Source organism: Ictidomys tridecemlineatus, chromosome 4 (assembly GCF_052094955.1).
Source record: "Ictidomys tridecemlineatus isolate mIctTri1 chromosome 4, mIctTri1.hap1, whole genome shotgun sequence".
NCBI lineage: Eukaryota > Metazoa > Chordata > Mammalia > Rodentia > Sciuridae > Ictidomys > Ictidomys tridecemlineatus.
Window position 1 is genome coordinate 203,825,974 of NC_135480.1, and position 12,914 is coordinate 203,838,887.

Genomic DNA, 12,914 nt, shown 5'->3' on the forward strand with positions numbered 1-12,914 from the left:
CTGGGAGAAGGAATGAGTTTGTTAAGTTTCCTGAGATCCAGGAGAATGTTTTAGTACTCCTCTCTAAGGGAAATGACTTGGCAGTAATTCCTAAGCAGAAGAGTTCCAGCTCTGAAGTTCATGCCTGGTTTCTGGCAGTGGTGGGCCTAAGTTCTTACTCTTCTTGCCAGGCTGGGTTACCCAGCCTAGGAATCCTGCTGTGCTATCTTTCCATTCAGTGAACGCCTGCTGACTTCTTGCTACTGGCTAGGCTGTTACCCCTGTGGCATGTGGTCTGGAGTTTGGGACCTGACTGGAGTATGCACCCCCCAGTGGACCCATTTTAACTCTCAGAAAACTCCCCAGCCCCTGTGAATCTCTCCTAGATTCATATACCATTAGAGACAAACACAGGCTTGGAAATGTGACCCTTTCACTGGAATGTGAAAGGGTTTCAGGAGGGACCCTAGGACAAGGAGTGAGAAATGTCTGACCAATCCTTCTCTATTGCACTGCCCAGCTACGGAGAGTTTGGAGCGAGGCTGGTTGGAATAGGAGTCCAGGATCTGATCCTTTCCCTCCAGCCCTTCCAAGTGACCTAGAAGCTGACCCATTTCTCCCTTTAGCTCTTCCTAGCCTAAGTAGGAGAAAACATATGCATTTGGCTCTTACTCTCTTGGGTTCTCTTCCAAGTGAAGTCAGGAGAACAAAGGTCACTCTGGTTTCCAAGTACAACTCTTAAAACCTCTTATCTCGCCTGGCCTTTTTTTTTTTCCCCCTCACCTGGCTTTTCAATGAACTGAAGACTGGTCTTGGGTAATAAGGATATCTTCCCTTTTTTAAAAAAAATTTTCAGTTGTTGATAGACCTTTATTTTATTAATTTATTTATATGCGGTGCTGATAATCAAACCCAGTGCCTCACACATGTTAGGTAAACACTCTACCACTGAGCCACAGCCCCAGCCCAAGACATTTTCCCTTACTGATTGCTAGTCCTGGGTGGGCCGTCAGCTGGATATTTCATGTACATTATCTCAAATTGGATCCTCTTAACATCCACTTAGGTTCAGACTGGTTAAATGACTCACCTAAGGCCATACAGTTAACAGGTCATGCAGCCAAGAGTTCTGATCAGACTAACCCTAGAACCTGAAGCTTTAATCATTATGCTCTAATGCCTCAGTGTCCATTCTGGCCCCACCACCACCACAAAAACAAAGGGGGCTCTACATCTCAAGTTCTCTGAATTGTTGTACTGTCAGACATTTTTCTTTTTTAAATATTGGCAAAACTAAAATCAGGAGAGGTTTTTATTTTTTATTTTTTATTTTAAGTCTGATTAACTGAAAAACCAAATCTGCTTTTTACCCTTGGGTCTTCATGCCCAAGTGGCTAACTGCTGTGGGGACCATTCATTATCCTCATGTCTCTGTTCCCTCCATCACTGCTACTGTGTAGCACTAGGCCATCAGCAATATCAGGAGGTAGAGAGGCAAAAGGAGATTGTCTATCTGTGTAGTATATGCTTCTAAGAGGGATACCATGCTGATGGATCCCAAAATCCAAACATAACTATAGTTTAGGTCCACTCCACTGTCAAAAATTAAGATCAGAGCTACTGAAATGATCTGTGCAAATATAGATGTCATGGTCCCCTCAAAAGTCTTCTTGGTTCCAGGCCAATGGATCTCCCCCATGGTGCTGCCAAAGATGGAGGCCACGGTATCACCCACACCCACAGCCAGGACACCTGCATAGGGGACTAGGGCCCTCGCTCCCCCCAAGCTACCCTTCTGTGTGCAGGGTCTGGGGATCAGCCAAATGGGAAGAGACATGCCCAGAAGCAGGTAGATGTGTGTCAGGATGAGCGGTCCACTGTCTCTTTCATCCAGGAAGAGGGACAGGAGACCCCGCAGAGTGTGACCCAAGGGCTTGATGCGGAAGTAGCGCACATACTCTAAGAAGATGAAGACTGCCAGACATACAGTGGCAGCCACGTACAACAGTGGCCGGTCAAAGATGATTCCTGGGATGTAAGTGGCTACCACAATGAAGTGGAAATATTTTCGGGTAATGGTGGGGGCCTGGTGTTTCTTGGACTCAGAAGATGATCGCTTGGCATTCTGGTAGAGCACCACCAGGCAGGCCAAGGTGGCCAGCAGGGACCAATAGGCTAGGAGGTAGATGCGGGTTTCTGTCTGGAAGAGGAATTGAAGAAGCCAAAGCAGTGGGTTCCTATGGATGAGCCAGTGCAGCCAGGGTAGGACTACCCCAAGTCCCAGCACACAAGTCATGAGGTGGAAGAAGATGGAGGAAGCCCAAGTGCCTGAATCCATGAAGACAAAGAGAGTGCTGAAGAAGATGCCCATGAGCACCATCCCTACCACAACCACCAGCAGGAAGAAGTCCACTGGGTCCCCCTGGCTTTCTACAACAGTCAGAGAACGCTTGATGAGCTGGTTGAGGACAAAGCTGATGCCACCCAGTACCAGCAGTGCCTCCCCAGGAGTGAAGCAGCGGGGCATCAGATACAGCAGGATCATGTTGAGATAAACAAAGATCAGCAGCACTTCTAGGACTTCGATCACCTCGCCCACGCTAAGCGAGTGCTTCATGATATAAATGATGACGCCTCCTGCCAATCCCGAGATGGCACAAGTGTTAGTGGGCACCGGGCGAGTGATGCCCAGAGCCAACACCGAGGAGAAGAGGGCCACTGCCATGCCAGTGGCTGCCACCACAATGCCGAAGCGCTCGAAGTGCGGGTTCCCAGAAGCCTGGCAGCGCTCCTTCATGACCAGTCCCAGGAGAGGCATGACCATGGAGGCGGGCAGTAGGCCACTGTTTGCAGACATTCGGAACTGGAAGACGGCATTTCCTTGCTGTAGCAGCCGGTCCCACTTGTATTGGACGTAGAAGGCCTGCACTGCGAGGGCTACTGCGCACCACGAGTATCGGTCCCAGACGGTCGCGTGGATGCTCAACACTACTGCGAACACCACTGCCGCCTCTGCCAGCACTGTACCGCTCAGGGGAGCCCCGGACTCCGGGGCTGCCGGAGGGCACTTTCGGGTCATGTCTACACGCCTAGGGCTCTGGGGAAGTCGGGGTGAGTAGGGATGCCTTGGCCTCTGGGCCCCTCACCCAGCCACGAAGAGGGCAGCAGCTTCGCTCTGCCAACAATCTTCTCCAGCTTTGAGGAGGGACCTCCACCAGCAGTAGTCTGCGGCTACAAGCTAGCGCCCGATGACCCTTCACTGCCTCCAACCTATGGTGCAGACGTCGCCGAATTCGGCTCTCTTTACGGGCTCCACCGCCCCCACCACGGGTTCCTCACGTCCCTGGGCATCGCCATCTTGGCCCCGCCCCACCATCACGTGACTAAAGATCCCGCCTACGCGCCCGGTCCCGGGGCAAGCAGTCACGTGGGAGCGGCGTCTGGGGGCGGGGCTGGGCGCGCGCGCGCGAAGATGGCGGCCGCCGCCGATGGACCGTGTGTGAGGTGCGGAGCGGGCCAAGTCGGCGGGGGCGGCTGTGAGGCTCCGGGTGGAAGCTGAACGGGAGCGGGGCGGGAGTTGGGAGCGGGATGAGGTGGTGGCGGCGGGACGAGCCCGGGCTGGGTGGACAGGCGCTGAGACGGGAGGCGGTTACGTCCAAACGGTCCCCGCGCGCGGGGACCGGAGGGCACTTGTGAAAGAACGGGCCAGCTGCTGCCCCCTTCGCTCGGCGCCGGGCCTCCGTCTGCTCACCCGGGTCCCTTTTGCTTCCTCCCTTCTCCCCACCGGCGCGTCTCGTGGCGCCCCACCCACGCTTCCTCGTCCGGCGGTGAAGCTCCCTCGAGGCGCGACGGAGCGCTTCGCGGTCGCCTGGAGGGTCCGCCACCCGTCCCGGCTGCAGCCTCCCCGCGTCCTGCCCCGGCACCGGGTAGGCCTTGCCCGCGCCCCAGGTTCTCCCCCGAGGGCTCTCTTTCTCCGCGCTTCTGTTCATTTTTCTCATGCATTGGTTCAGTTAGCCGGCAGGCCCCCATCAGCTGAGAGATTCCAGGCACTGTGTTAGGCTTTAGGGGAGAGAAGATGAATTGCTGAAAAGACAGCACTCCCTGGAAGATGCTTACTAGCGCCATCCCATGGCGAAGGGCTTTGTCGGCGTCATCTCATCCAATTCCCACAGCCCGGAGAGGCGCTGTATATTATGCGGATGACTCAGAAGTCTCATTCATAAATAGTGCCGTGATAAAATTGGAGGCTCTCCGACTCCAAAGCTGTAACCACACCACAACACCAGATCACAGCGTCCACGTTAGTGCTTGGAGAAGTGTCTTCATTCTCCCCATCACCCTCCTCCCTGTCACTTCTTGTGGCCTGTGCCAGCAGTTTTCCCTACTTTTTTTGTCTCGTTCACCACTGTAGCCTAAACACCCAGAAGAACACGTAAATATTTATTACACACATTGCCAGTATTCTCCAACATCACTGTCTTCCCTTCTCACCCAGCTGGAAGTGAGATTTTCTTTGGAGTTTCCCCTGGGCGAGGTATGATCCTTGTGAGGACCAGTTTGGATTTCCCTCCTGCAATTCCTGACAGTCCTTATATTGATTGGCCGTCTGGTCTTCTGCGCCTTCCTTTTCTAGGTCTGTTTCATTGTCATTGTAGAGCCTGCACAAAGTTTAGCTATTGTAGGATAAGGCATGTTCTTTTAATGAGAAAACAGGGCAAGAAAAGTTTTAATTTGCCAGCATTATTGTGCTGAGGAACCTACCAAACATCCTCAAGATAGACTTTGACACTTGGATTTCTAGGCAATTCTCTGCTCATGATTTGTATTAGAGTGATTTTTCTTTTAGCACTGGGGGGCTTGTTCATAGCAGTTGGGATTATACTGAGCAGCCATTCTGTTTGAAATGCCTAGAGGTCTGGACTAAGAAAATTTTCATTCTATTCCTGATGCCTCCTGATTTGCAGTTGACCTCAGACAGGTCACATTATCCTTTTGAGCTCCTGTTTCTCCAAATGTGAATCCTTTTCAGGGGAGTATTTGAGGTGACTATGAAGTATGTTGTTCTTGTAGCAAAGTCATTGTGTGTGTGAAAATGACTTGGCAATAGTCAAAATGGAAGAATACTTTTACTCAAGAGTTTGGGGAATGTCGTTTGAGGTTGTCAGTTTAAATATTGACATTTTTTATTTGCTTGTGTTCTTCAGTTAATATCTTTGTAGAAGAGTGGTGTAGGTATGCTTAAAAGTATACACAGGACTGCAGTTTGAAAAGCTCTTTTCTGCTAATCTTGAATCTCACTTTACACAAGAGAGGTGTATCCCATCTGTGGAGTTAGATGGGCAGTGGCTGCTTTTATTTATTATCTCCATGTGGAATACAACGGAGTTTCTCAAAAGAACTGTCTCATTAGAGTAGCTCAGCTTTCTCCAAAAGGACTGAATTGTAGAAACTATTACTCCTGACCTCCCAGTAGCTTTCACTAAAAGTTTACAATCAAATCGATCTGTGTAAGGAAAATAATGTCCAGTATCCTTTATTCCATCTCTTTCAGAAATGGACTTCCAAGTTTGCTAGAATTTTGGACTGGAAGTCAATATATGTTTTTAAACTTTAACTTTGAGGCAGTTCAATTTTTGTGTTTTAGTTTCTTCCCCAAATACTTATCTCAGTTTTATTTATTTATTGTGCAAATAAATGAGCAACACTCTAGCACTTATTTAGTTTCTTTTTTTTTTTTTTTAAAGAGAGAGTGAGAGAGGAGAGAGAGAGAGAGAGAGAATTTTAATATTTATTTTTTAGTTCTCGGCGGACACAACATCTTTGTTGGTATGTGGTGCTGAGGACCGAACCCGGGCCGCACGCATGCCAGGCGAGCGCGCTACCGCTTGAGCCACATCCCCAGCCCCCTTATTTAGTTTCTTTAAAATGTATTTAGAAAATGTTTCCCTGAGACTTTAGATTGAACATCATAGTCCCAGCTGTATCTGTTATGTTGTTTTTTTGTTTGTTTTATTTTTTTTATGGTACTGGGGATTGAACCCAGAGCTTCACAAGTGCTAGGCAAGCTCTCTATTACTGAGCTACATCCCCAGCTGCCCCACCCCCTCCCCATTTAGTTTTCATAACTCTGTCTCTGGCTCCTGAGTCATGGAGATTACTGGCCTGCCCCTGTATGTCCAGCATCTGTTGTATTTTTTGAGAATCATGATTCAAACCTTCATGTCCCAGTTTGAGTTGAGGTCTTTCCTCCATCCCTAGAACAGTTCCTAATGATCTCTCTTCTCTGACACTGTTCTATATGATTATGTTCCTTTTGAGTTTCTAATTATTAGTATCATTCCCTTAAGTACTTTTCTTTTTGTGCTTTATGCAAAGAGCATTTAATGTGTTTGTCTTTTGCAGTGTTAAGCTTATGAGTATATGAGCTTATGAAAGTTTTAGATTTCTTTGTATTCTTGTTATTCCAGGGCCAGTAAATGTATAGCAGTTGAAGAACCATTAACTCTTACTTCCACAAGGATTCCTTTCTTGATAAACAATCATTTTCTCTTTGATTCCACTGCCTCTTGTCATTTTGTTGGGGGAGTGGCTACTGAAATTTAATTCAGAGGTACTCTACTACTGATCTAGTCCCCAGCCCTTTTTAAATTTTGAGACAAGGTGTCTCTAAGTTGCCAAGACTGGACTGAAACTTGCAATCCTTCTGCTTCAGCCTCCCAAGTAGTTGGGTTACAGGTTTGCACCACCATGTCCAGTTAAACAGAAGGGGATGGACATTTAACTCTTTATGGGTACTGGGGCTTGAATCCAGGGCCTCACACTTGCTTGGCAAGCACTCTGCCACTGAGTTACATCTCTAGCTCTTATCTTATTTTTTTGAGTGGTGAATATAAAAGGTGTTGTGTTACTCTGGGCACTGATCTCCAATCTTATTTAGCAGCAGAATCTTATTTGGGGTGGCGGGTTGGGGGAGTGCCAATATATTAAACATAAATGACAGATTAGACTTCTACCAACCAGGGCTTTTACCTGCTCCCCTGAGGCACAATGATGCTCTAGTGTAGTAGTATTTAAGGAATTCATCTGGGGTGTTTAGTTTACAATGTAGATTTTCCATGTGTAACCTCCAAAAGAATAGCATGGGATGATGACCAAGATTCTGTAGGGTTGCTGTATCCTTCCCAGGTGATTTTGCTGTAAGTGGTCTGAAGGCCAATTGCTTTTTTGGGAGGGGGTACCAGGGATTGAGCTCAGGGGCACTCACCCACTGAGCCACACCCCCAGCCCTATTTTGTATTTTATTTAAAGACAGGGTTTCACTGAGTGGCTTAGTACTCGCTTTTGCTGAGGCTGGGTTTGAACTCAAGATCCTGCCTCAACGTCCTGAGCCGCTGGGATTATAGGTGTGTGCCACTGTGCCTGGCTCCAATTGCATTTTTGAGAAACATTATTTTAACATACTGTACTTTTAAAAAAAAAAGTACAAATATGCAGGGTGCAATGGTGCACCCCTGTAATCTTAACTGCTCAGAAGGCTGAGGCAGGAGGATCACAAGGAGGCCTACCTGAGTAACTTATTGATAACCTTGTCTCAGAATAAAAATAAAAGGGCTGGGGGTATAGCTCAGTGGTAGAGTGCTCCTGGGTTCAGTCCCTAGTATGAAGAAAGAAAAAGGAAGAAAATTATGCAAATATTGATGTGACAAATGGCAACAGCTTGGATATGAGAAAACAAGGAATTATGGATCTTGGTTGGTCTTTGAATGCAGGTATTGGTCTTCTTAGTTTCTGTGGGAATCACTACTAGCTAGCTATCGGGATCTGTTTTGAAAGGAAATGCAGATGAGTTCAAGTACACTACTACCTAAGCTTTTTGAAATTAGAAGATGATTAAGAAAGTAAATTAGCCTAGGTATACAAAAGCCTTCAATTAGTGAAATATTTCTTTCCATAGATTTGTATATACTTTTGCCTCCATTATTGGCTGTGAATTTTTTGTAATAACAGATATCTGATTAGTTTTGTGCAAACCAGAAAGGAAAACATAAAGGAAAAAAAAATACATGCCATTTTCTTTTTTAATATTTAGTTTTTAGTTTTAAGTGGATACAATATCTTCATTTTATATTTATGTGGTGCTGAGGATCGAACTCAGTGCCTCAAGCATACCAGGCAAGCGCTCTACCGCTGAGCCACGACCCTAGCCCATACATGCCATTTTCTTTTTTTGGTACCGGGGATCTAAACCAGAGAAGCTTAACCACTGAGCCACATCTCCAGCCCATTTTTATATTTTACTTAGACACAGAGTCTCGCTGAGTTGCTTAGGCCCTTGCTTAGTTGCTGAGGCTGACTTTGAATCCAGGATCCTCCCGCCTCAACCTCCCGAGCCTCTAGGATTACAGGCATGTGCCACCTTGTCCCGCATTTCTTTTCTTTTCTTTTTTTTTTTTTGTTCTGGGAATTGAACCCCAAGGCCTTACACATTCTAGGCAAGTACACTATGTCAGTTAAAATAACGCTCTTGCTTTATTTTTGTTAATTAAAATATTTCACACAAGTTAGAAGGTAATTATACCTTTATAAAAGACTTACTTTTAAAATTTTACTGTGAATTTCTTAAATGGTGAGTTTGTCTCTTTGTTTTAAATTACTTAAGGCTTGAATTACACCTTTTTACCCTCAGCGTAAAGGGACACATTTGTTTCATTAAATGAATCTAATCTCCTAATTACTTTTGAACAATGAATGCTAACTTGTTATCAGAAAAGATGATTAGTGATTCCAGTGTGCTGTTGGGGAAGTTGGTGGCTATAGATTTAACAGAATCTAAGTTGTTTTCTCAGAAATATTAGCCATTAGGAAAGAGATTTATAATTTTAGTTGTGCTTAAGCCTCTTTTGATGGGGGAAATCCTGAAGGACAATTATTAGATGGACTTAGGACTTTGTGTTACAGTGTTAATGGGAAAACAGTTTTCAGTGTATCTTCATAGTTAGCAGAGCTTGCCTTCTCTTTGTTAAATGTTTAATTAAATTAATTAATTTATTTTGTGGTATAGTATATTTTGTTAGGGCCTTTCATCTTTATTTTGCAGATAAACTTTCTAAGTGGTGTTTGTTTCAGGTTACTATTCTAGGTACTGATTTGGGATCTCACAAAATATAACCCCGTGCTGTTTATAACTCTTTCTTGAGAGCATTTTTTCTTTTTTTTTTTTTTAAAGTTTTCGGCGGACACAACAGCTTTCTTTGTATGTGGTGCTGAGGATCGAATCCGGGCCGCACGCATGCCAGACAAGTGTGCTACCGCTTGAGCCACATCCCAGCCCCTTGAGAGCATTTTTTCAAAATAACCTTTATTTATTTATTTGTTTGTTTGTTTGTTTGTTTGTTTATTTATGGTGCTGATGGTCAATGCCAGTGTCTCACAAGTGCAAGCGCACTACCACTGAACCATGACACCATCCCCTCTTGAGAGCATTTCTTTTTTTTTTAATATTTAATTTTTTTTTAGTTGTAGATGGGCACAATATGTTTATTTTATTTGTTTATGTGGTGTTGGGGACCAAACCCAGTGCCTCATGTGTGCTAGCATGCTAGGCTCTACCACAAATTTGCCACAACCCCAGCCCCTCTTTTTTTGTTTATTTTATTTTTTTAGTTGTAGATGGACACAGTGCCTTAATTTTTATTTATTTATTTTTATGTGGTGCTGAGGATCGAACTCGGTGCCTCACCTGGTCTAGGCGAGTGCTGTACCACTGAGCCACAACCCCAGCCCTTGAGAGCATTTCTTATTGGTTACATTTGGATATTTAATTCTAGACTTAAGCCCTAAGACCAATTTTTGTGTAATTCTAAAGGTATTGATGAGGGCAGGAGCTTGAGGTAAGCACACTCTGGGGATTGTAACTTATTTGAAGAAACACTGGTGATGAGGTGTATGTGTGTGTGCATTTTTGTTATCAGGGATTAAACGCAGGAGAGCTTAATCTCTGAGCCACATCCCCATCCTTTTTTATTTTTTGAGACAAGGTTTTATTAAGTTGTTTAGGGACTTGCTAAGTTGCTGAGGCTGACTTTGAAATTTGCGATCCTCCTCCCTCAGCCTCTCAAGCCTCTGGGATTATAGTTGTGTGTCTCCACACCTGGTGTGTTTTATCTTGTAAGTACCTCTGGTTCTGGCATTTGGTAGGAATTCATTAATGAATGAATGTAGGACAGTTGTAATGACTATTAGACTTCACTGAGAAAGTGAATTATATTGCATTGTATCATTAGAAATTTTTCTGGAGGTTACAATATAAAATATATGTAGTTCTTTTCTAGATTCTTCTTCCATATTGGTTACTACATTGTAGTGAGAAGGGCAGAGAAATTTTTTTGTTTCTGAAGATTGAACCCTGGGCCTTTTGCATGCTAAGCATGTGCTCTAGCACTGAGCTGCACCCCTAACTCCAAGATAGAAGTTTTAAATTGAGGTGTCTTGGTATGGAGGATATACTGTAATTTATTAATTACTACATTTCATTAATTCTAAGGTACAAACTTTTCATAATTTTAGTGCCTCTGTAATCCATTTATGTTGTATTATTAATGAGTTGTCATAGTTTATTGGAAGCATTGCTTTCTTAGTGAACCATAAATGATGACATATCTTACAATTAATGCCAGCTTTTTCATTCTTTTTGTTGTTGTTTTTTGTTTAATGCAGTATTTGAAATTGAATCCAGAGTCTCTTTATTTTAGGGAAGAGCTCTGCCACTGAGATATGTCCCCAACCCTTTTTATTTTATTTTGTGACGGGGTCTTGCTGAGTTGCCTAGGCAGGTTTCAAACTTGTGATCCTCTTGCTTCAGCTTCCCAGGTCACTGAGATTATAGGGGTGTTGTGCTGTGCCTGCCTGCATCTGTTTTCTATCTTTTTCTGTTTTTGTTTGCAATGCTGGGGATTAAACTCAGGGCCTCAAGCCTGTTTGGCAATCTCTTTACCAACAAACTATACCTGCAGCTCTAATGGTGTTGAAATGTGGTAACTGTTTCTTAATTTTTATTTGAGGATCGTATTTCTAAGATCATGCACAGGATTACTTTCCAAAACTTTAACAGATTGTCTCTTATGTGTGGGTTTGTTTGTTTGCTTTTAAAGACTAGACATAGGTGGATATAGAGATACTTACTGTGATTATAGCTGCTCAGGAGGCTGAGGCAGGAGGATCCTGAGTTCAAGGCAACTTGGAAAGACCCTGTTTCAAAATAAACAGGAAAAAGCACTGGGACCGGCTGGAGTTGTGGTTCAGTGGTAGAATATTTGCCTCACATGTGTGGGGCACTGGGTTTGATCCTCAGTACCACATAAAAAAAATAAATAAACAAAACAAAGTTAAAAAAAAAAGCATTGGGAATGTAAGTCAGTGGTAGAATGCCCTTGGGTTCCATTCCTGGTAGCATATAGTCAAATAGCTATGAGGTAGCTTAGTCAAATTTATATAATCTAGAAGGGCAAACCTACCTCTGCTTTCTCATTTTTCAGGAGCAGTAGAGAACTGTGGACAATTCTACTTGGAAGGTCAGCTCTGAGAGAACTGGTAAGTGGTAATGTTCTTGAGCAGCTTCAGAGTTTTTTGTGTATCTAATGTTACAAAAATAAAACTGCCGGGCTGGGGTTGTGGCTCAGTAGTTGAGCGCTCCTTTAGCATGTGTGAGGCCCTGGGCTCGAGCCTCAGCACCACATAAAAATAAATAAAATAAAGGTTCGGTTTCCAACTACTTCTAAAAAATAAATGTTTTTTTAAAAAACTGCCTTTAAAGTGGGAAGTAAACACATTTTCTTATTCCTAAACTTTATATAAATATTGTACATTTTCAGCATCTATATGCAAATATGGGAATGTGTCTTGGTTATTGAAGTTTTCTAAGTCTGCCTTTCTTTGTACTTCATTGATTCCTTTTCTGAAAAAATACCAGTGCTGATTCATTAGCTGTGGAGCGGAGGGGTTCAAATACCTTTCTCCTGCCTCAGGCTAAGATGGATTCTCAGGCTTTTCTGTTTCATACTCTCCTTACCTTTCTTCATTTTCCTTCTATCTTCTTCCTTTAGGTCAGAGAGGCTGTGGTTTCTAGGACATTGCCAAGAATATGATCAATAAAGGGAGTTATTCATGTTGATCCTTGGGTAGTGGACCCTGTGAAGATAGGGTGTTAAGATGATGTTGTTATAATTAACATAATAATGTGAATACCCATTTTAGAGCCTTTAACTGATAATTCTCCTTCTAGGGTGAGTCTTCAGAGAAGGAAATCCTTGAAAGGTTGTGTGCACAAAGCTTTTTGCACTTCTTTATCTTATCCATCCATCACCTCTCTGGTGATCCTGGGGAATGAACCCAGGAATGCTCTACTATGGAGCTACATCCCCATTCTTTTTTATTTTCTGTTTTGAGACCAGGTCTTGCTAAGTTGCTCTGGCTGACTTTGAACTTGCATCTTCCTGCCTCAGCCTCCTGTGTCACTGTGGTTGCAGGCACATACCACTGTGCCTGGCTCTTTATTTATATATGTATTTTTAAATATTTATTTTTTGGTTGTAGGTGGATACAATATCTTTATTTCATTTTTATGTGGTGCCGAGAATCGAATCCAGGACTTCAAACGTGGTAGGCAAGCGCTGTGTCTCCATATAATGATATAAATAAATTATAATATAAACCACATAAAAATGAAATTATTGTGTTCACCTACAACTAAAAAATAAATATTTAAAAAAAATTGTGGTTGGGCTGGGGATATATAGCTAACTTGGTAGAGTGATTGTCTTGCATGCACAAGACCTCTGGGTTCAATCCTCAGCACCATATACACATACACACACAAAAAAAAACTGTCAAATCTTACTGTATGTTAATTGTATCTCAATAAAATTAACACAAAATTG

General features: G+C 43.6%; 2 protein-coding genes across 7 annotated transcripts in view; one reads left to right on the forward strand and one right to left on the reverse strand.

Moving 5' to 3' along the window:
* Positions 1-828: 828 nt before the first annotated feature.
* Positions 829-3,364, reverse strand: Dolk (dolichol kinase). The gene has a single exon (XM_005321060.4). It carries the CDS (start codon positions 3,056-3,058, stop codon positions 1,442-1,444), a length of 1,617 nt encoding a protein of 538 aa, XP_005321117.2. The 5' UTR covers positions 3,059-3,364; the 3' UTR covers positions 829-1,441.
* A 6-nt stretch (positions 3,365-3,370) lies between these two features.
* Positions 3,371-12,914, forward strand: part of Nup188 (nucleoporin 188) — a 54,627-nt gene continuing 45,083 nt past the window's right edge. For 2 of the 6 annotated variants that reach the window (XM_040286467.2, XM_040286468.2), the window contains exons 1-4: positions 3,371-3,483; positions 3,813-3,905; positions 11,514-11,568; positions 12,571-12,636. In XM_040286467.2, the coding sequence (XP_040142401.1) occupies positions 3,452-3,483; positions 3,813-3,905; positions 11,514-11,568; positions 12,571-12,636 (246 nt within the window). In that variant the 5' untranslated portion in view covers positions 3,371-3,451. The remainder of the gene's footprint in view (positions 3,484-3,812; positions 3,906-11,513; positions 11,569-12,570; positions 12,637-12,914) is intronic. The other 4 variants (XM_021723612.3, XM_040286469.2, XM_021723614.3 and 1 more) reach the window with 4 other exon arrangements.

Excerpts from the sequence above, each read along its gene's own strand:
- Dolk (XM_005321060.4), bottom strand. The coding sequence starts at position 3,058 with ATGACCCGAAAGTGCCCTCCGGCAGCCCCGGAGTCCGGGGCTCCCCTG.